The sequence below is a fragment of the Tribolium madens genome, unplaced genomic scaffold (genome assembly GCF_015345945.1).
Source record: "Tribolium madens isolate multiple individuals breed KSU strain unplaced genomic scaffold, Tmad_KSU_1.1 Scaffold_1;HRSCAF=32;Tcas5.2_LG8, whole genome shotgun sequence".
NCBI classification, from domain to species: Eukaryota; Metazoa; Arthropoda; class Insecta; order Coleoptera; family Tenebrionidae; genus Tribolium; species Tribolium madens.
Genome location: NW_025400984.1, coordinates 6,911,258 through 6,926,144, shown reverse-complemented (window position 1 = coordinate 6,926,144; position 14,887 = coordinate 6,911,258). Strand labels below are relative to the sequence as shown.

Here is a 14,887-nt window from a genome sequence, read left to right as displayed (position 1 = left end):
AATTTTTACCATTTTACCTTCACAAGAAGTTTTTCTCTGTTTTCTTTAAGATTGTTCAAATGGCTTATTTCAAAAATCTTAAAAAGTTTTAAACTTGTTGAAATTTAATCTAAAAAAATTGATATGATATTAATAATCTGTAACTGATAAGAAAACAGTTTTGTATTTTGATATAAGTTGTTTTAAAAATAATGTTTAGCAGTATCAGATTGGTGTAACAATGGGTTTCAACCGAAAACTCAAAAATGGAGGTTTGTATTACTTACTATCAACTTGTCTTTGTAATTAATGTAACAAACTTTATAGCTAAAAAACACCCAACACCAATAGAAATTGATGAAATCCTTGTCGATTTAAAAAAAGTTTTACACAGTTTGTCTACAGTTACTGTTCGTCTTGAAAAAAGTTTGAGTCTTTACAATTTAAACGAATCAGAAGAAGAGGAGGGTTTTCAAAGTGCCGAAGAAAATGTGAAAGTGAATTCTGTGTCAAAGAGAGTAAATGCCTTTCAGAAACAAAGTCAAGTAGATATCAAATCACCAATATTGAGGTCATTTCGCAGTTTAGATGAACATTCAACACCCAATGAAATCTTAGTACACTCCGAAAAAATTAACCAAATTGTTGTTAACAATAATGTTGCCAAAAATAATGTTGAACACATTAAGAAAAAAATTGAGCTTTACAGCAGTATTAGTGACAGTAGTAGTGATGAGGTAGACGCGAAACCTACTGAATTAAATAAAATAAAGGTAGATGTGCAAAGTCTAAAACAGAAGTTTGAGATTGAAAATAGACATACGCCGACCTATGTCACCAGTTCAATGATTGAGGTGAATAGGAGGAAAAGCGTGGAAGAAAAAGGGAGACAAAGTGTCAATAAAATGGATGAAAAGCGACGAAAAAGCGAAGAGAAACCTAAAAAAGAAAAAACTTTTGTTGAAGAAGATAAAGTAAAGAGGATGTTGAAGTACTTTCAACCTACATCGAAATAAAGTGGTGACAAGGAACTTAAAATCTTATTCAATTACTTATTATAATAATTGAAATAAATCATGTAATGTAGATAAGGTGTTATAAATACGAGATAACGATTTTTAGATCACTTCTTATCAGTCAAGATAAAATAAGTATTTGGAAACAGAAAATATTTTGTAGCAAAATAATTCTCAATATTAAATAAAGCAGTCTTTTATTTCTTTCTGTCGCCGTCTCTAAATTTAAATCAACTGTCGTGTTAAAGTCCCTCAAGACATTATTATTTATCTTTGGATGCGAACAAGTGGGATTAACGTATCCGGAACCGGGATCGAATTCCGGCAGAAAAGTAAAATAAAACTTTAAAAGTCATGTAATTCGCGTAAATCTGGCCATGGTGTAAGGGAAGGAAGACAGGCGGACTTACCGGGATAGAAGACGGTCTCTCGACGTACTGTATAGTTCGCCTGGGGGATGCGAAGCTCGCAAGAGAACTCCTCTGGGTCCTTAAGCGCAGGCAGCGTTGCTGTCGCCGATACTTCGTACAGCTGTCCTCTTAGGCGAGCTGTGACTTCGGTCCCTTCGATCTCCCTGCAATCATCAGGATTTGTCATGAAACCACTTAAAAGAGCTTGTTTACTCTAGTCGGTAAATTCCTATCATCAGTTTTCCCTCAACTCTGTACATTTCGTTCAAGTAATAGCCTCTCTCAGATAAAATCTGAGCTCTAAATCGTCTGAGAAGGTTCCTACCAGCCGACAGATTTATGCAGGGGCTGCAGTAAACAGAACACGTACCACTAGTTAATTGCGGAAAATAGAGGCGAGGATGGAGGATGGAATACCTTCCGCCGCAACTCTGCCACTACTCACGTGACCTACTGGCGGGGTTTTATTTACAGTTAGAACGCCGTTAAAGGAAGCTTTTAATCCCTTTCGAAACAATACGCATACTATAAGGGTATAGAGCTATTCCGAAGTCAAACCAAGAAAACTAAACAAATCGAACACTAGTTTAGTCTTACGTTTTTATTGTTCGATTTTACTCCACTATAACTTTCTATCGGGCCATAAATTGATTTTAAAGTGAACGAAATCGGTAGTGCGTAAAGTAACTCAAAATATCCGCATTTGCGTATAAAGAATAAACACCATATTTGTGAGATAAACCTTAACTTTAGTGCTATGTTAAAAAAGTAATAATTTTACAGTCATTATATTAATATGTCGATTCCTAATTGTTTAGAAGTCGAAAAATACGTGATTCTGAGCCTTGGCTGGGAGATGATTTAGAATTGATGTATGTACCATCAATGTAGGTTAATGTTACGAGCCCATCATGTGTCACAAAAACAATTTGTTTGCAAAGCAACTTTGAAGCTTAGTTAATGCATCAAGTTAGTAATAAAAAATTATGCTTTTATTATTTAAACAAAAGGTGTTTGTAAATAAAATAACGTAATACAACTCTCAATTTCATTACACATTTAAGCTCCATCTAAAGGCTGAATAAAATATTTTTCATCTCGGTTGTAATATATACCATTACTACAAGGTAAATAGACTTATAATTGAATTTTTATACTGAAAAATATACATATTATATAATTTCATCAGTGGCGCAGCCAGAGATAGACTTTCGGGAGAGTTTACCTCGGCCAACTTTGATCTCTCACATGAAAAAACCGCCATGGAAAAACAAAATTGTATTTATAACAATATTAATCACTGAAACGACTTAATAATCAAACACTACTGTCATATACTGCAGAAACGGGTTGAGTTCAGTTCAGTTCAGTTCAGTCGTGTCTAGTGGAGTTTACTTTTGAGTTAAGTTTCAGAGTCAAAGTGCGAGTTTAGTTATCAGAGTGACATGTGCTCTTATTGGAGTATTCATACCTCACAAAGGTAAGTCAACTTTCAAGTCATTTTTCAATAATCTAATATAAAACACACCCATGACTTTCAATCCCACCCCATGACATATGGTGGAGGCGTCTTAGTGGCAGCCTATGTCAGTTTATTAATCTTAAACTGTTTTTTTTAATAACAGGTGTTTTTTTTAATTTAACGTCAAAGCTATTCGTTGATTGTGAACGAACCATTGTAGTGAATGTTATTAATATCACATTTAATACCTCGCCGGGCGTGTTAAAAATTCTGATCTGTTCAAAACACACTCCTATCACTGTTAAAAAACACTACATACGTATAGTTTAAAACATTAACCATTATCAACACACTTTAGTTTTTATTTATTTCTATAATTTTTATTATTATTATTTCATTTTACTTACCTACCACCTTTTGTTTATTTATATCTATTTCACTAGTACACTTATGTACATGTTTTAAAGCTCTGGTGCTCTCATCTTTTACATGTATTTGAATTATTAGTAAATAATAATTAATAAAAAAAATCCTTTATTTTTATTACAAAACTTGCCTTTTCTTTATATTTTTTTTAACTTACCTTTTATTTTCTTATTACACTATTTAACACTTTTGTGGATACATGTTTTAAAGTTTGCGCTCTTATGAGCCCACCGTCGTTTATTAATTTATTTGAATTAGTATTAAGAAAATTAGTGAAAAATTGCTGACTTGAGCGGGGTTCGAACTCCGGAAAGGGGGACCTTATGGCGCTACAACATTTAAATATAATTTTACATTTTTACAACGTTTTTATACTTTTCTACGTTTCTTGAAACGTCAAGAAAATGGTTCAATTTTGGGTTTTTTATTTTTACGATTTTTGTAGTAATTTTAGGCGAATTTCGATACCCGGAGCGGTTTATTGGTACCAACTTCAGAATTATTGACGCTGATACCGTTTTTAACTCCCCCCTCTTCTCGCTGCGCCACTGAATTTCATATAATGTAATTTTTAATTACTTTTAAATTGGTTCGGTGTATATTTGCATTCTCAGTTTGCATATTTGAAAAACTCAGATAAATTATTAGAACTTTGAAAATAACGTAATGGAATAAATATCACGTTTCCAATTATCGCAATTTAGGTCAAAAGCGAATCAAATTTCTTGTTGTTTTTGTACCACTGAAGCTAATTTGTGGTATCTTTAGATGATTGGTTACCACTTTTACAGATTAGAAGTTTAGCACCAAACAGTGTTAAAAACGATTACGTGTTATAAATATTGAAGTGACCTGAAAACACCCAACAATTTTCCGAAAATTTATCACATGGTATTTTCTATCGATTCCTTTGTGTTTGTGCGTGTTGATCCTTTCTTTCACGCAAGCCCGCGTCGAAGATGGCTAATTGAAACGAAGCACCTGTCCACGCTAACACCTGTGTCCAAATGAATTTTCCGAGGTCCCCGAAGTGTCGTACTAAATCGTTCGAATTCCATATTTTCCAGTGCGCTATGTTTTCCGTCTCAGAGACGTAGAGATTCTTTTCATTTTTATGAAAGCCGAAGTCAGTGGTGTGTGAAAAGATAAGAGTGGCCCGTGGTCATCCCAAGTGCTGTATAGTGTGCCTCGTAATTTGGAAGAAAGGATGTAGAAATAGAATAACCTCTCAGGATCTACAACTTTTATATAACAGCCACACGGCGTGCTGTGTTATGTGTTCCCCGCCGGAACTTTACTTTTATTGCTTTTCTCCCTCAGAAAAATCTTTATTACGTGATGAATACTTTCCACGATCTCTGCTCAAGCGATTTAAATAAAAATGAAGCGTCCGCAACGCCCACCTATTATTCCGACACTGCGGACCCTCCACTAAAATATTAATCGCCTGACGGACGGTAACTTTTAGACCGAACTGAGAATTCAATTACGGCTCTTTTCAGATAAAAATAAATTATTAAAAAATTTTGCTTCTAACTACGTGACTAGATTGGAAACTGACAGTCCCAAATTTTCTGGAATAAATATTATTAACATTTCAATTGTGCAAGAGTAATAGTTTCATCGCGACTCATAAACGTAATGCTCAGTGCTGTAATAGTGCGGTGTTTATTAGTGCTTTGCTCCTTACGTCGTCGACTATAATTACCTTTCTTGAGAGTGCAGACTCATAACTGGCCTGGGAAATACTCCGTCTGCCAGACATTGTACCCGCATGAGTCCTTCCTCAGCCTCCAGTCTCCTCAAAAGAAGCTCTTTTTCGGGCACTGAAACAAGGACCAACTTGTATAAATAATTTGAAAATTATGTCAAGTTTTTTATTTAGACATTAAGCATAAAAGTTTGTTTGTTAATAACTTGATGCAAAAGGTGATATGTGGTCACGAATATCATGACCAATTTGACACTAAACTTCTAATGATTTTAATTACAGTTATTTCAAATAATTAGGTAATATAGTGTGAGAAAAAGAGGTTTGAAAGTTTAGTCAATATTGAACACGATGAAAATGTGAAGAATTTCTGTAGCTGAAGCTATGTGAAGTAGTTTCTTTTTAATTTCGTTGCTCTCCACTGAACAATTTAAAGTAAAATAAAAATGAAGTAAAAGCATGTGATCGCCGTCATTGACTAGGTCGAGCAATACTTTTAAAAATTGATTGGATTGGCTCAATTCTCAGCAAAGGCGATTATAGCTGTATCGAGATTTGGAACGTTTGCGATTAACACAGCGTTGTGATTAGTGAAAATGTTCTTTAGCAAAAAGTCCAGGAGTGGTTCAATTATTTTAATTATCATCATTAGCGTGATTTTTATCAGAAATCCGATATAACTTAATAATCCGAACTGTAATGAAGTAGGTCACGAATAATCTGAGTGGATTTTGAGGGTTGAAAGTCTAGCAATGTTTGTTATCTCTTCCGCTCGAATAAATTACTGAAAGAGAAAGGTTTTGTTTTTTTACGCAAATCTCTTGTAGCGTTAAAAAAATATTTCAAGAAACATTGATTGTAGGACAGAGTTTTGACTCAAAAATATTAAAATAAATTACAACAGCCGGTCGCCATTAACTCATAAACGCTTTGTTCGAAAAGTTTGGACATAAAATTTTCAGTTATAAGTGGAAGTAATCGATAAATTTTAAATTTCATCGGCGCTCTTTAAAGGACGAGACGTTTTATTCGTTTGTTCATTACATTTCTAGCAAAGTTTCCAAACTTTACTCACAACATCTACGACAGTCTTGCCTGGTTATCACGTCTTATTAGACTGAAACAGACGAACCATCGACAATTCTACTTCATATTTCAGGAATAATATCCTACTGTGTTTTCAGAGTGGCAATGCCAGATGCTGATGAAGTTTCTATGCAGAAGAGACTAATGCGATCTACTTTGATAAAAAAACTTTTATTTTCTGGTGTGTCAATGAATAGAAAATTTGTGCAGCTGGAGTCGCTAGTTAAAAAGCAATTTTGAATTTCAACTTAAAAGCTCTTATAATAACCAAAGCATATTAATGACTGTGAGGTCAAAATTTTTGATTAAATTTATTAATGAGGTACACTAAATTGAACGCAGTTACCTTATTATTTCGTTGCTTCCATTAAACTTCAATTACTTCTGAATTAGTCAAAGCAAATTTTACTAAAATTGTTTGATGGTGGCAGACTAGTGCTCGTTTACATGTTGTAAATTATATATTGGCTTGCCTCTAGACCATACTCCTTTGGTTTGGTTAAATGCCATATTAGAAGTGGTAAATAGTTAATTTTCAAAGTGATAAAACCAGCAGAAATAACTAAATATAACGAGATAATTCGCATTGTCCAACAACATAACGGTGATAATTTAGTTATTTAGGAAATATAAAAGTAGATAAGGGTAATAACACTAAAACATGAGGGTAGTTAAATTGATCGTATTATCTCGTGCGTGTAAATAAAGTCCACATTTCTATAAATGCCACTGCAACTCGTGCACGCCATATTTCATTTTTCTGTTTATATTATATAAATATTTAGGAAATAAGTTTTCCTGGGGCCACACGTTTGCAAAGCATGCAAAGGTAACTGACAGTGACGCTTTACTAATTGGACGTGAAAAGTTTTTAAATAACAGAAAAAAATGGAAACTTTTGCTTTAGAATCGGAATTGGAATTGTAAAAAAATCCTAAAAGATGCTTTTTTGAAATACTTGTATTGTATTTTAAATAGTTAAAATTTTTATTACAAACAGGAAATAAATACATACCAACAAAAATTAAATTAAGTTTCTCGACTCTATTTTTACGAGTCTCACTCTTTGTAGAGCAAATCGATAAATTTTAATTGATTCGATGGGCGAAGCGCGAGTCTAGTTATTTCTTAATTATAAATGAGTTCTGATTAAAATCTATATGAATATTCCACTTGTCTGTCTGTAAGAGGAAAGGGTGTTTTTGAAGGTTGTTAAAGTAGTTAAAAATTCTGTTTGACGCTTGTGCTCTTGGACATTTTAAGAATTTATGTAGTTTTCTTTTTCCGGGTTTACCCTTTCTTGCTCTTGACACTATCAACAAAAATATCTCTTTGATATTTTTATTTTTGGTAAACTTTAATAGCATTTGAAATGATTTAATAACGAGAAGTTAAAATCAATGCTGGAAATTACAGGGTTAGCTTGATTATTTTCAGTCAACTATTAAGTTTATTATACGGCAGTTTAAAATGTAATTAATGGTTGTTCCTTGTTCATAAATAATTCAACATTTGAGTTTTTTGTCATGTAATAATATTCATTACGAGTGAAAAGATGTAGCAAATGTTTCCTTTCTATTCTCAAACTTTTATTTATCTTTCACTCTAATTAGATGCAGAGTTCGTTCGAGCACAAGTCAACAGTCCTTTCGTGACTAAAGCCGTTCGGTTTTATGATTCAGATACTCGAAAACTTCCAACTTTGTGAGCTGGACGGAGTTAAAATTGATATAGCACGAAGACCGTGTCGATATTCGCTCCGGTCAAATTTGTTTATTTTTCCCTGCTGTGTTGATGCTTTTTTCTGCTGATTCTCTTTTTCTCTTTCATATGGGCCGTCCGTTTAGATCAGGGCGGGTTAAAGAGCCGCCGTTAGTGGCGTTGCCGACTACATCCTGATGCTCTACGTCGATGGATTTACATCCTTTAGGCATTACTTATGCATGCATGCACTCAGTTGGACTCCGCGACTGGAGAATTAATGGCGTAACGCCAGCTTGCCCCATTTATGCGCACTAAATGTTGCACCTATTCAAATATATCACCGGAATATCTATGGCCGATTCTATGAACGTCCTAATGGCGGACTACACACACCATTGGCCATCTAATCGCTATTAAGTGCTCGGAAAAGCAGTCCAACCGGTCGAGCATCAATTGCACGTTGAAGACCTTTTCAAAATGAAACCGAATTTGTCATCTAAATTGAATATTAAGCCACAACATAAACTTGGACGACGATCCATTATAGGCTTGGAAAATTACTGCTTATGAAACATAACTTTTTCTCTAAACTTTCGATAAATTAGTACTACTTACTCTACCTAAAATAACAATAGAGTGGGCAGGTGAGGTCAAAAACAAAACTGTTGGTAATAAATGAGATATTTGAAGTTAAGAAAAAAATGTTTAATTTTGTTCAACTCAATTTATAGCAACGAAGTAGAACAAATGTCTCCCAAGTTTATTAAAAAATTCAAAATCGGCGTACAAAAACTCATTTAAATTTTTCGATTTTTTTCAACCACAATTCCAATTGTAACATTTATGAATACGAGAAGTAAATTTATCTTGTATTTGCATTTTTATTAAGTAAGACATTCTGCTACGGTTTCAGAGCAATTTAATAAAACCTTTTTAAATAAAGTTTAAAGCTGTAATTTCATATTCTATGTGTATTATAAATTACATTAAAATTTTATTTTATATTTTAGCGACAAGATTGCTGGGAAAAATTTGTCGGTTTCCCACAGGAGTAAAAATTTTTACCAGATAAAGTTTTTGATTTACTTATAGCTACCACCCGTCACAGAATATTTGAAAAGTTTTATAAAAAATGTTAAGCGTAAAGCGTGTAGTATACAGGATGCACCAAAACACGCGCCCCAGAGAAAAATGCCATGTAAGTCACGATACCAGGAACACGGAAAAAATGTTAAAAAAAAATTATCTATAAAAATTTCCAAGTTATGAGAGTTTAAATTTTGCATTTTGACACTATTTCTGTTGATATTATAAGAGGAAACAAGGAAGCTCTATCCTAAATTGTAATTCTGTTCAATGTTATTTGTGGCTTTTATTGGCAAAATTTTTGTACTTTTACTAAAGAATTGTAAAAAAACCATATAAAGACATAAAAAAACGTCAAATGTCAAAAAATAAACGTCAAAATTTTTTGACAGATAGAATTTTGAAACATTTTTTCCATGTTTCTGGTATCTTATCTTACTTGAAAATTTTCTCTGGGGCGCGAGTACTGGCGCACTCTGTATATACTGCCCTAAATAAATAAAAACAATCCACTATCTCTACAATTATTAATAAATATTATTATATATATATATATATATTATATTTCATTTTAATAAAAATAAACAATGTAAAATTACATTCATGCTTTTAATAAACATTTGGTTGTAGATATTTATCTAAAAATCATAAAAAAATACCAAGAACTATGCAAGTAAATGTACATATTAAAGTAGGTTTTAAATATTCTTAGCAAAATTTCAAATGAATATGATATACGAGTGAAAAAATGTAAAATAAAGCCAACTTTGATTTTTTACATACAATTACATATTTGAAAGGCTTTTTGAGTTGATTACTTAATCACATATTCAATTTTATTTAAGAAAAAGTCAATTACAGAAAAACAGTCAAAAAGCGTAATGAATTTAATGAACGAACAGGAAAAAGTCATCAAGCCCAATAATTAATCGATCCATGAATGTCGAGTCTTATTGGAAAATTGATTAGCAATGTGCCGTGACTTAAAAAGACAAATCAACCACAAAAATAGAAACGAAGTCGTAAAATGTTCTTATTGCTGGCAGAAGACAACAGATTAATACAAGATAAATACTTTTGTTATTATTACAATTTATTAAAAGTAAAACTGTAATAAATTTAAGAAATGTTAGATTTGTTGTTCTTAAATTAAATTTATTAAAAACACAGGGATAAATTATTTTCCGGGTCGCAATTACATGTAGACATCCTGCCTTTTCAGTCTTTGAATTATTGCGCCTGTATAATTTTCGTATTCCTTTCAAGACACTTCATCGCCACTCTTGGAAAGGGTTTAGAGTCGTTAGCATTGAAAATTAAAACTTTAGAGGGCGGAATAAAAGCAACATTATTTAGAAAGTGAAGAGATCCACGATAAAGTTGTAATTTTATGTGTTCCACTAAATCCAGCAGTATCCCTATATGTAAATAATAAGTGTAACCTATAGAGGTGAATAGGTTAGGGCTGAAAAAATACATAAAATGCTTATTCTGTGAGCCCACCAGAACATATACGGAATCCATAAAATACATCAAACATAAATTTTACGCCCGCTCTGAGGACCAACAAAATTTATTCTTGCATATTGGCGGCCGCCCGTTTTTCTGCATTTCCTGACTCTTCTAATTAATATTTATTACTCCTAAACCTCATTAAGTAATTAACCGTTAAATTTAACGACGCTTTGTAGCCTCTGTCAATATTATACCGAATTAATCATACCCTCAATCAATTTATTGTATGCAACTAGCCGAACATGAGAACACCTACGTCTGGTGGTGACGTGTTGCTAATTATATGCGAAATAAAATTTACATAAAATATTACCAGCATACACAATATATTTTATTTATGTTTCAATGATTCGTGTTGTATTTGTCCACCGAAAAATGGAAGCTGTAATCATTTTAAATTAATTACCTGGTTAATTGATTTATGTTAAATATTAATGGTTTATTTCGATTTTACGACTGCAAAATGGCTGACTTTGCTGATTTATGACGCAGGCTTAGATTATTAAATCGGGGAAAGTTCGTGTCAACAACGAATAATTTACGATTTGCAATTAATTGGAGCAACAATTAAGATATAAGCCAGGTCGATAGAAATTGAAATTATATTCCTTCAAACCCCACTTGTCTTTGTTTGATTAAAAAACTATTTTTTTCAGACAACATTAGTCAGTTATAAAAAATATTATCAAATGTCAAAAACAGCGCCTTTTATTTTTTTGTATTTTTTTACTTGTACATATGTATTTTCTTATTGTGATTGTATTAGTTTAGTAACGCAAACAAATGAATAAAAAAACTGAAAAACAAATTTTTTTTTTAAATATTTAGTCTTAACCAAGCGTTTATTTCAAAATATTCAAAATTAATTTAATGCAATATGTGGAGAGTAAATTTTGTTGTTTAATAACTATGCAAACGCTAGCAAACGAAAAATTAATTGATTCTAATTAATTCGGACACTGTTTCAGTTTTAAGTTAAATTTTCAGTTATAATACGAGTAGTCAAAAATTGTCGAATATATTTATGAAGGTCATGCTTATGAACAGCATGAGTGCGTAGCACGAATGGTGTTCGAAAGCATAATCACCATAAATAAAAATATTCTACAATTTTTGACCACGAATTGTATTCAACAGACTATTCAATGTACCAAATGGCAAATTTGCGTTACACATGATTTCATTTTCATAGAAATAAATAAATAAGTTACGAATACGCTTGAATTTGCAATTGCTAGAATACGAAAGTAAATATCTGCTAATTTGTTGTTAATACTTTAAAAAAGAGAAGAAGAATTGAATTGTCATTAATATTTATCAAATTATGTAAATTCTATGGTCTTACTTTAAGTTTTTTTTTGTATTTTCATGAAATAAAAAAATTTCGATTTGTAGAATAAGTCTCATTCTTTCATTCTACTTATATTTGGAGAATTACAAAATGTTTTGGTTTTTAATAATATACCTAATGATTATAAATTTGAGTAGATCATTTTCAGTTTCCATTATTTTTTTCTAAAATTAATACTAAAACAAATCGTTATTCAATGTTAAAATAGAGCGAGTTATAATTATATTAAATGTGTAAAAGTTTTCATCAAAAACCGCATTCTGCGGGTTCTCCTAGTGCTTGAGCTAGATCGATGACACCCAGATATTGACGAATGCATTTACAGCTACTGAAGACCAATTAATTTTGACATGCAGTGTCTATATTAGATCAATTATAATTATGTAGGTATGCATGGAATCGTGGCTTGACGAGAAGAGAGATCTGTTTGATAAGGTTGATTAATTGGGCTTGTCATTTTATCAAACTTATGGAAACTTTGTTGAAGAGGATTATACTATTTTTTGACTTTTACGTCGAGTGGTAAAAGGAATTAAAACAGCGCGTGCCACCAAACGAGGCTAAATTTGGTTTTATTGTTACATTTCAGGATTTAATCACGCTTCAATCAGAACTGTATAGAAAATTGCAATAAAGCTGTCAATTTTGATCTAAAAATATTGCCAGGTGTTGGGGTGCAGAAAAATTAAGAGAAATGAACGGGAAAATAGATGAGTGATACCTAAATCAGTCATCTAAAAAATTGAACAAAATTTTATGACTTGGACATTTGCTCGTAAAAATATCGCAATTATGTCGTTTTATTTCTGGGGTTTATTGGCAACAAAAACAATTTATTTTCATGTTGAGATGGTCCCAAAACTGAAACAAAGGTTCTATTGATTTATCAGTTTACATTTCGATAGAAATTTAAAGTAATCATTCTAACCGTAAACTTTTACCGCAATTAAATACATCGCTATTTACCCAACCAGCCAAGTGCATGTAATTCAATTCAACTTTGCTAAATGAAATACGAAATTTCAGTCAATATTTATAACCGAAATTTGTACGCTCGCCGCAAATCGATACTAAACGAAGTATTTAAATCAAAGTAATTAATTTTCTTAAAGATAAAAATAGCTGTCGGCAAGAATTTAAAGAAGCATGTGATCCATACTTTGTTAAATTAATGCATCAAAAATTAATTTTCTTGACTCAACTGTGCGAAGGCTCAGTATTTCAAAATATTGTTGTGCGACTTTATAAGCCCCTAAACTGTTTGCATAAAAGCTTTTCGGTTGCTGTCGCGCTTAAGCTTACACTGCTTTTGTAATCCTTCGTCGTTTGACAACTAATAACCGCATTAAGCTGTTTGAGTGGTTTAAATAAAATAAATTTCAGAGCGATTTTCAAGATCAGTTTACACAGTTTTTTACACAATCACCTACCTACTTGGCTAAGATAACAAACTCAATTCTTAGTAAAACTTAATAATGTATATACAAAATCTATCCAAGAAAATGTTGGAGTAATTGATAATTGATAAATAACTTACGAGTATGTTATACCTATAATTGATTGGATTAAAGCTTTTGGTTTCATTTTTATTGTTACAAATTTAACCGGGTGACAGATTATTCAATTTTAAGATAAAAGTTTCCTATAAACATTTATCGAAAAATTTTATATAAGGGAGCCACATCCCCTGAAAGTTGAATCTTTTTATGGATTTTTTTCAATATTTCAGAAACCATCGTAGATAAAATTACAAAATTTGGTACAATTGATAACCTTTCACCCAAATGAATTGAAACAAAATATGTCGAAATTTTTTCTCAGGGGCGTCCTAAATTGGGGGGTTTAGGGTAAAAAGTACCCTAACTATTTTGGCGTTGGTTTTTGACACTTTCAGTCACAAAATTCTAAATTTCAGTTTTTCACAAAAAAGAGGTTTTCTGCGTTTTTTCGATAAAACTTACCGTTTTTGAGTAAAATCAGTTTACAATTTGTCTTTTAGACCATAAACAGGATAAAAAATTAATAATTAAATTTGTTTCACCGTTTAAAAGACCCGTGATTAAAAATTTCGGCAACTAATCTTGAAATTCGTTCAGGTGTGTAAAAGTAATCAGCTCTACTAACTCTTGTAATTTTATTTATTCTGCAATAGTGGGAAAATCCCATTAAAAACGCATCTCTTTTAGGGGGTGTAGCTTGCTTACGTAACATTTTTTGATACATGTTCATAGGAAACTTTTGTCTTAAAATTGAATATTCTATCACCTGTTTAAGTTTGTATCAATAAAAACGGAACACCTGTAGATTTGTTTCAAGATTTAGAATCTTTGGGTTGAAGTTTATTAAAGCTTGTTAATGCTTTTGATACTCGTATTAATATAAATATTTTGCTACAATAAAGCTTGAAGTGTAGAGTAAATTATTTTTGAGGAAGGTATAAATCCAAGTTGCTAACTTTACGTTTATAATTATTGCTACTGTAGGTAATATTTAATTAAGTAGCTTTGTTGATTCTAAGAAATGACGAAGAACTGGAAAACCCCTCTAGACTACAACATTTGCACCAGACGTCATAACGTACATAACAAGTCTCTGTAGCAACTGCAGTGTTAATTTTGCGCATTTCCCGGCGTTATTTTTCATTTCCATCACTTCGTAGTAAAATTTGCAATTTAAATCCAAATAATGGTTTGCACAAATAGAACATTTGCTTTACTGAAGACTTGTAACAAGACAGTCGAATATCGATGTATGTATTTGGACCACCACAACTAAATTTAAAACTATTTTCCTGCCTTGAAGTCAACCAACACTTTGATTCGCAAATCGAGTTATCAAGCGTGCAATTTCCAAACGGGTGTTTGCGGTTGGTATTTTAAATTGTATTTCTTGAATCTGTTGTAGGTAGGAATCTGATCAGCGGTTAAAAGCTCATTCCAAAAGGTTGGAGCAATAATGTTTCCGTGTATCAGAAAGAAGAATCAGGGAAAATGGTTGTGCACATCAGTTGTCCTGCTTCCACCCCTCACACCGAGCGTCAGGACCGCCTGTAGGATAAAGGGTTGTTATAACTAATGACTCTGTTCGTCTTTATGGACACAGGCCTCAGATATTTAGACCCTTTCTGTAGGCCACCTTTTT

The 14,887-nt window shown here is 32.1% G+C and overlaps 2 protein-coding genes across 2 annotated transcripts in view; one reads left to right on the top strand and one right to left on the bottom strand.

Annotated features, from left to right (window-relative positions):
• Window positions 1–14,887, bottom strand: part of LOC123003716 — a 67,996-nt gene that overhangs the window by 20,274 nt on the left and 32,835 nt on the right. Inside the window, exons 4-5 of the mRNA XM_044396674.1 lie at window positions 5,002–5,119; window positions 1,406–1,569 (exon numbers count right to left, since the gene is read on the bottom strand). Of these exons, the coding sequence (XP_044252609.1) occupies window positions 1,406–1,569; window positions 5,002–5,119 (282 nt within the window). The remainder of the gene's footprint in view (window positions 1–1,405; window positions 1,570–5,001; window positions 5,120–14,887) is intronic.
• LOC123003717 lies at window positions 166–1,203 on the top strand. Its single transcript, XM_044396675.1, has 2 exons — window positions 166–251; window positions 307–1,203. Exons 1-2 carry the CDS (start codon window positions 221–223, stop codon window positions 993–995), a joined length of 720 nt encoding a protein of 239 aa, XP_044252610.1. The 5' UTR covers window positions 166–220; the 3' UTR covers window positions 996–1,203.

What these genes read in the sequence shown, in the direction of transcription:
- LOC123003717 (XM_044396675.1), top strand. Translation starts at nt 221, where the DNA reads ATGGGTTTCAACCGAAAACTCAAAAATGGAG. An exon ending in CCGAAAACTCAAAAATGGAG is followed by an intron (nt 252 to 306) that starts GTTTGTATTACT and finishes CAAACTTTATAG; the next exon opens with CTAAAAAACACCCAACACCA.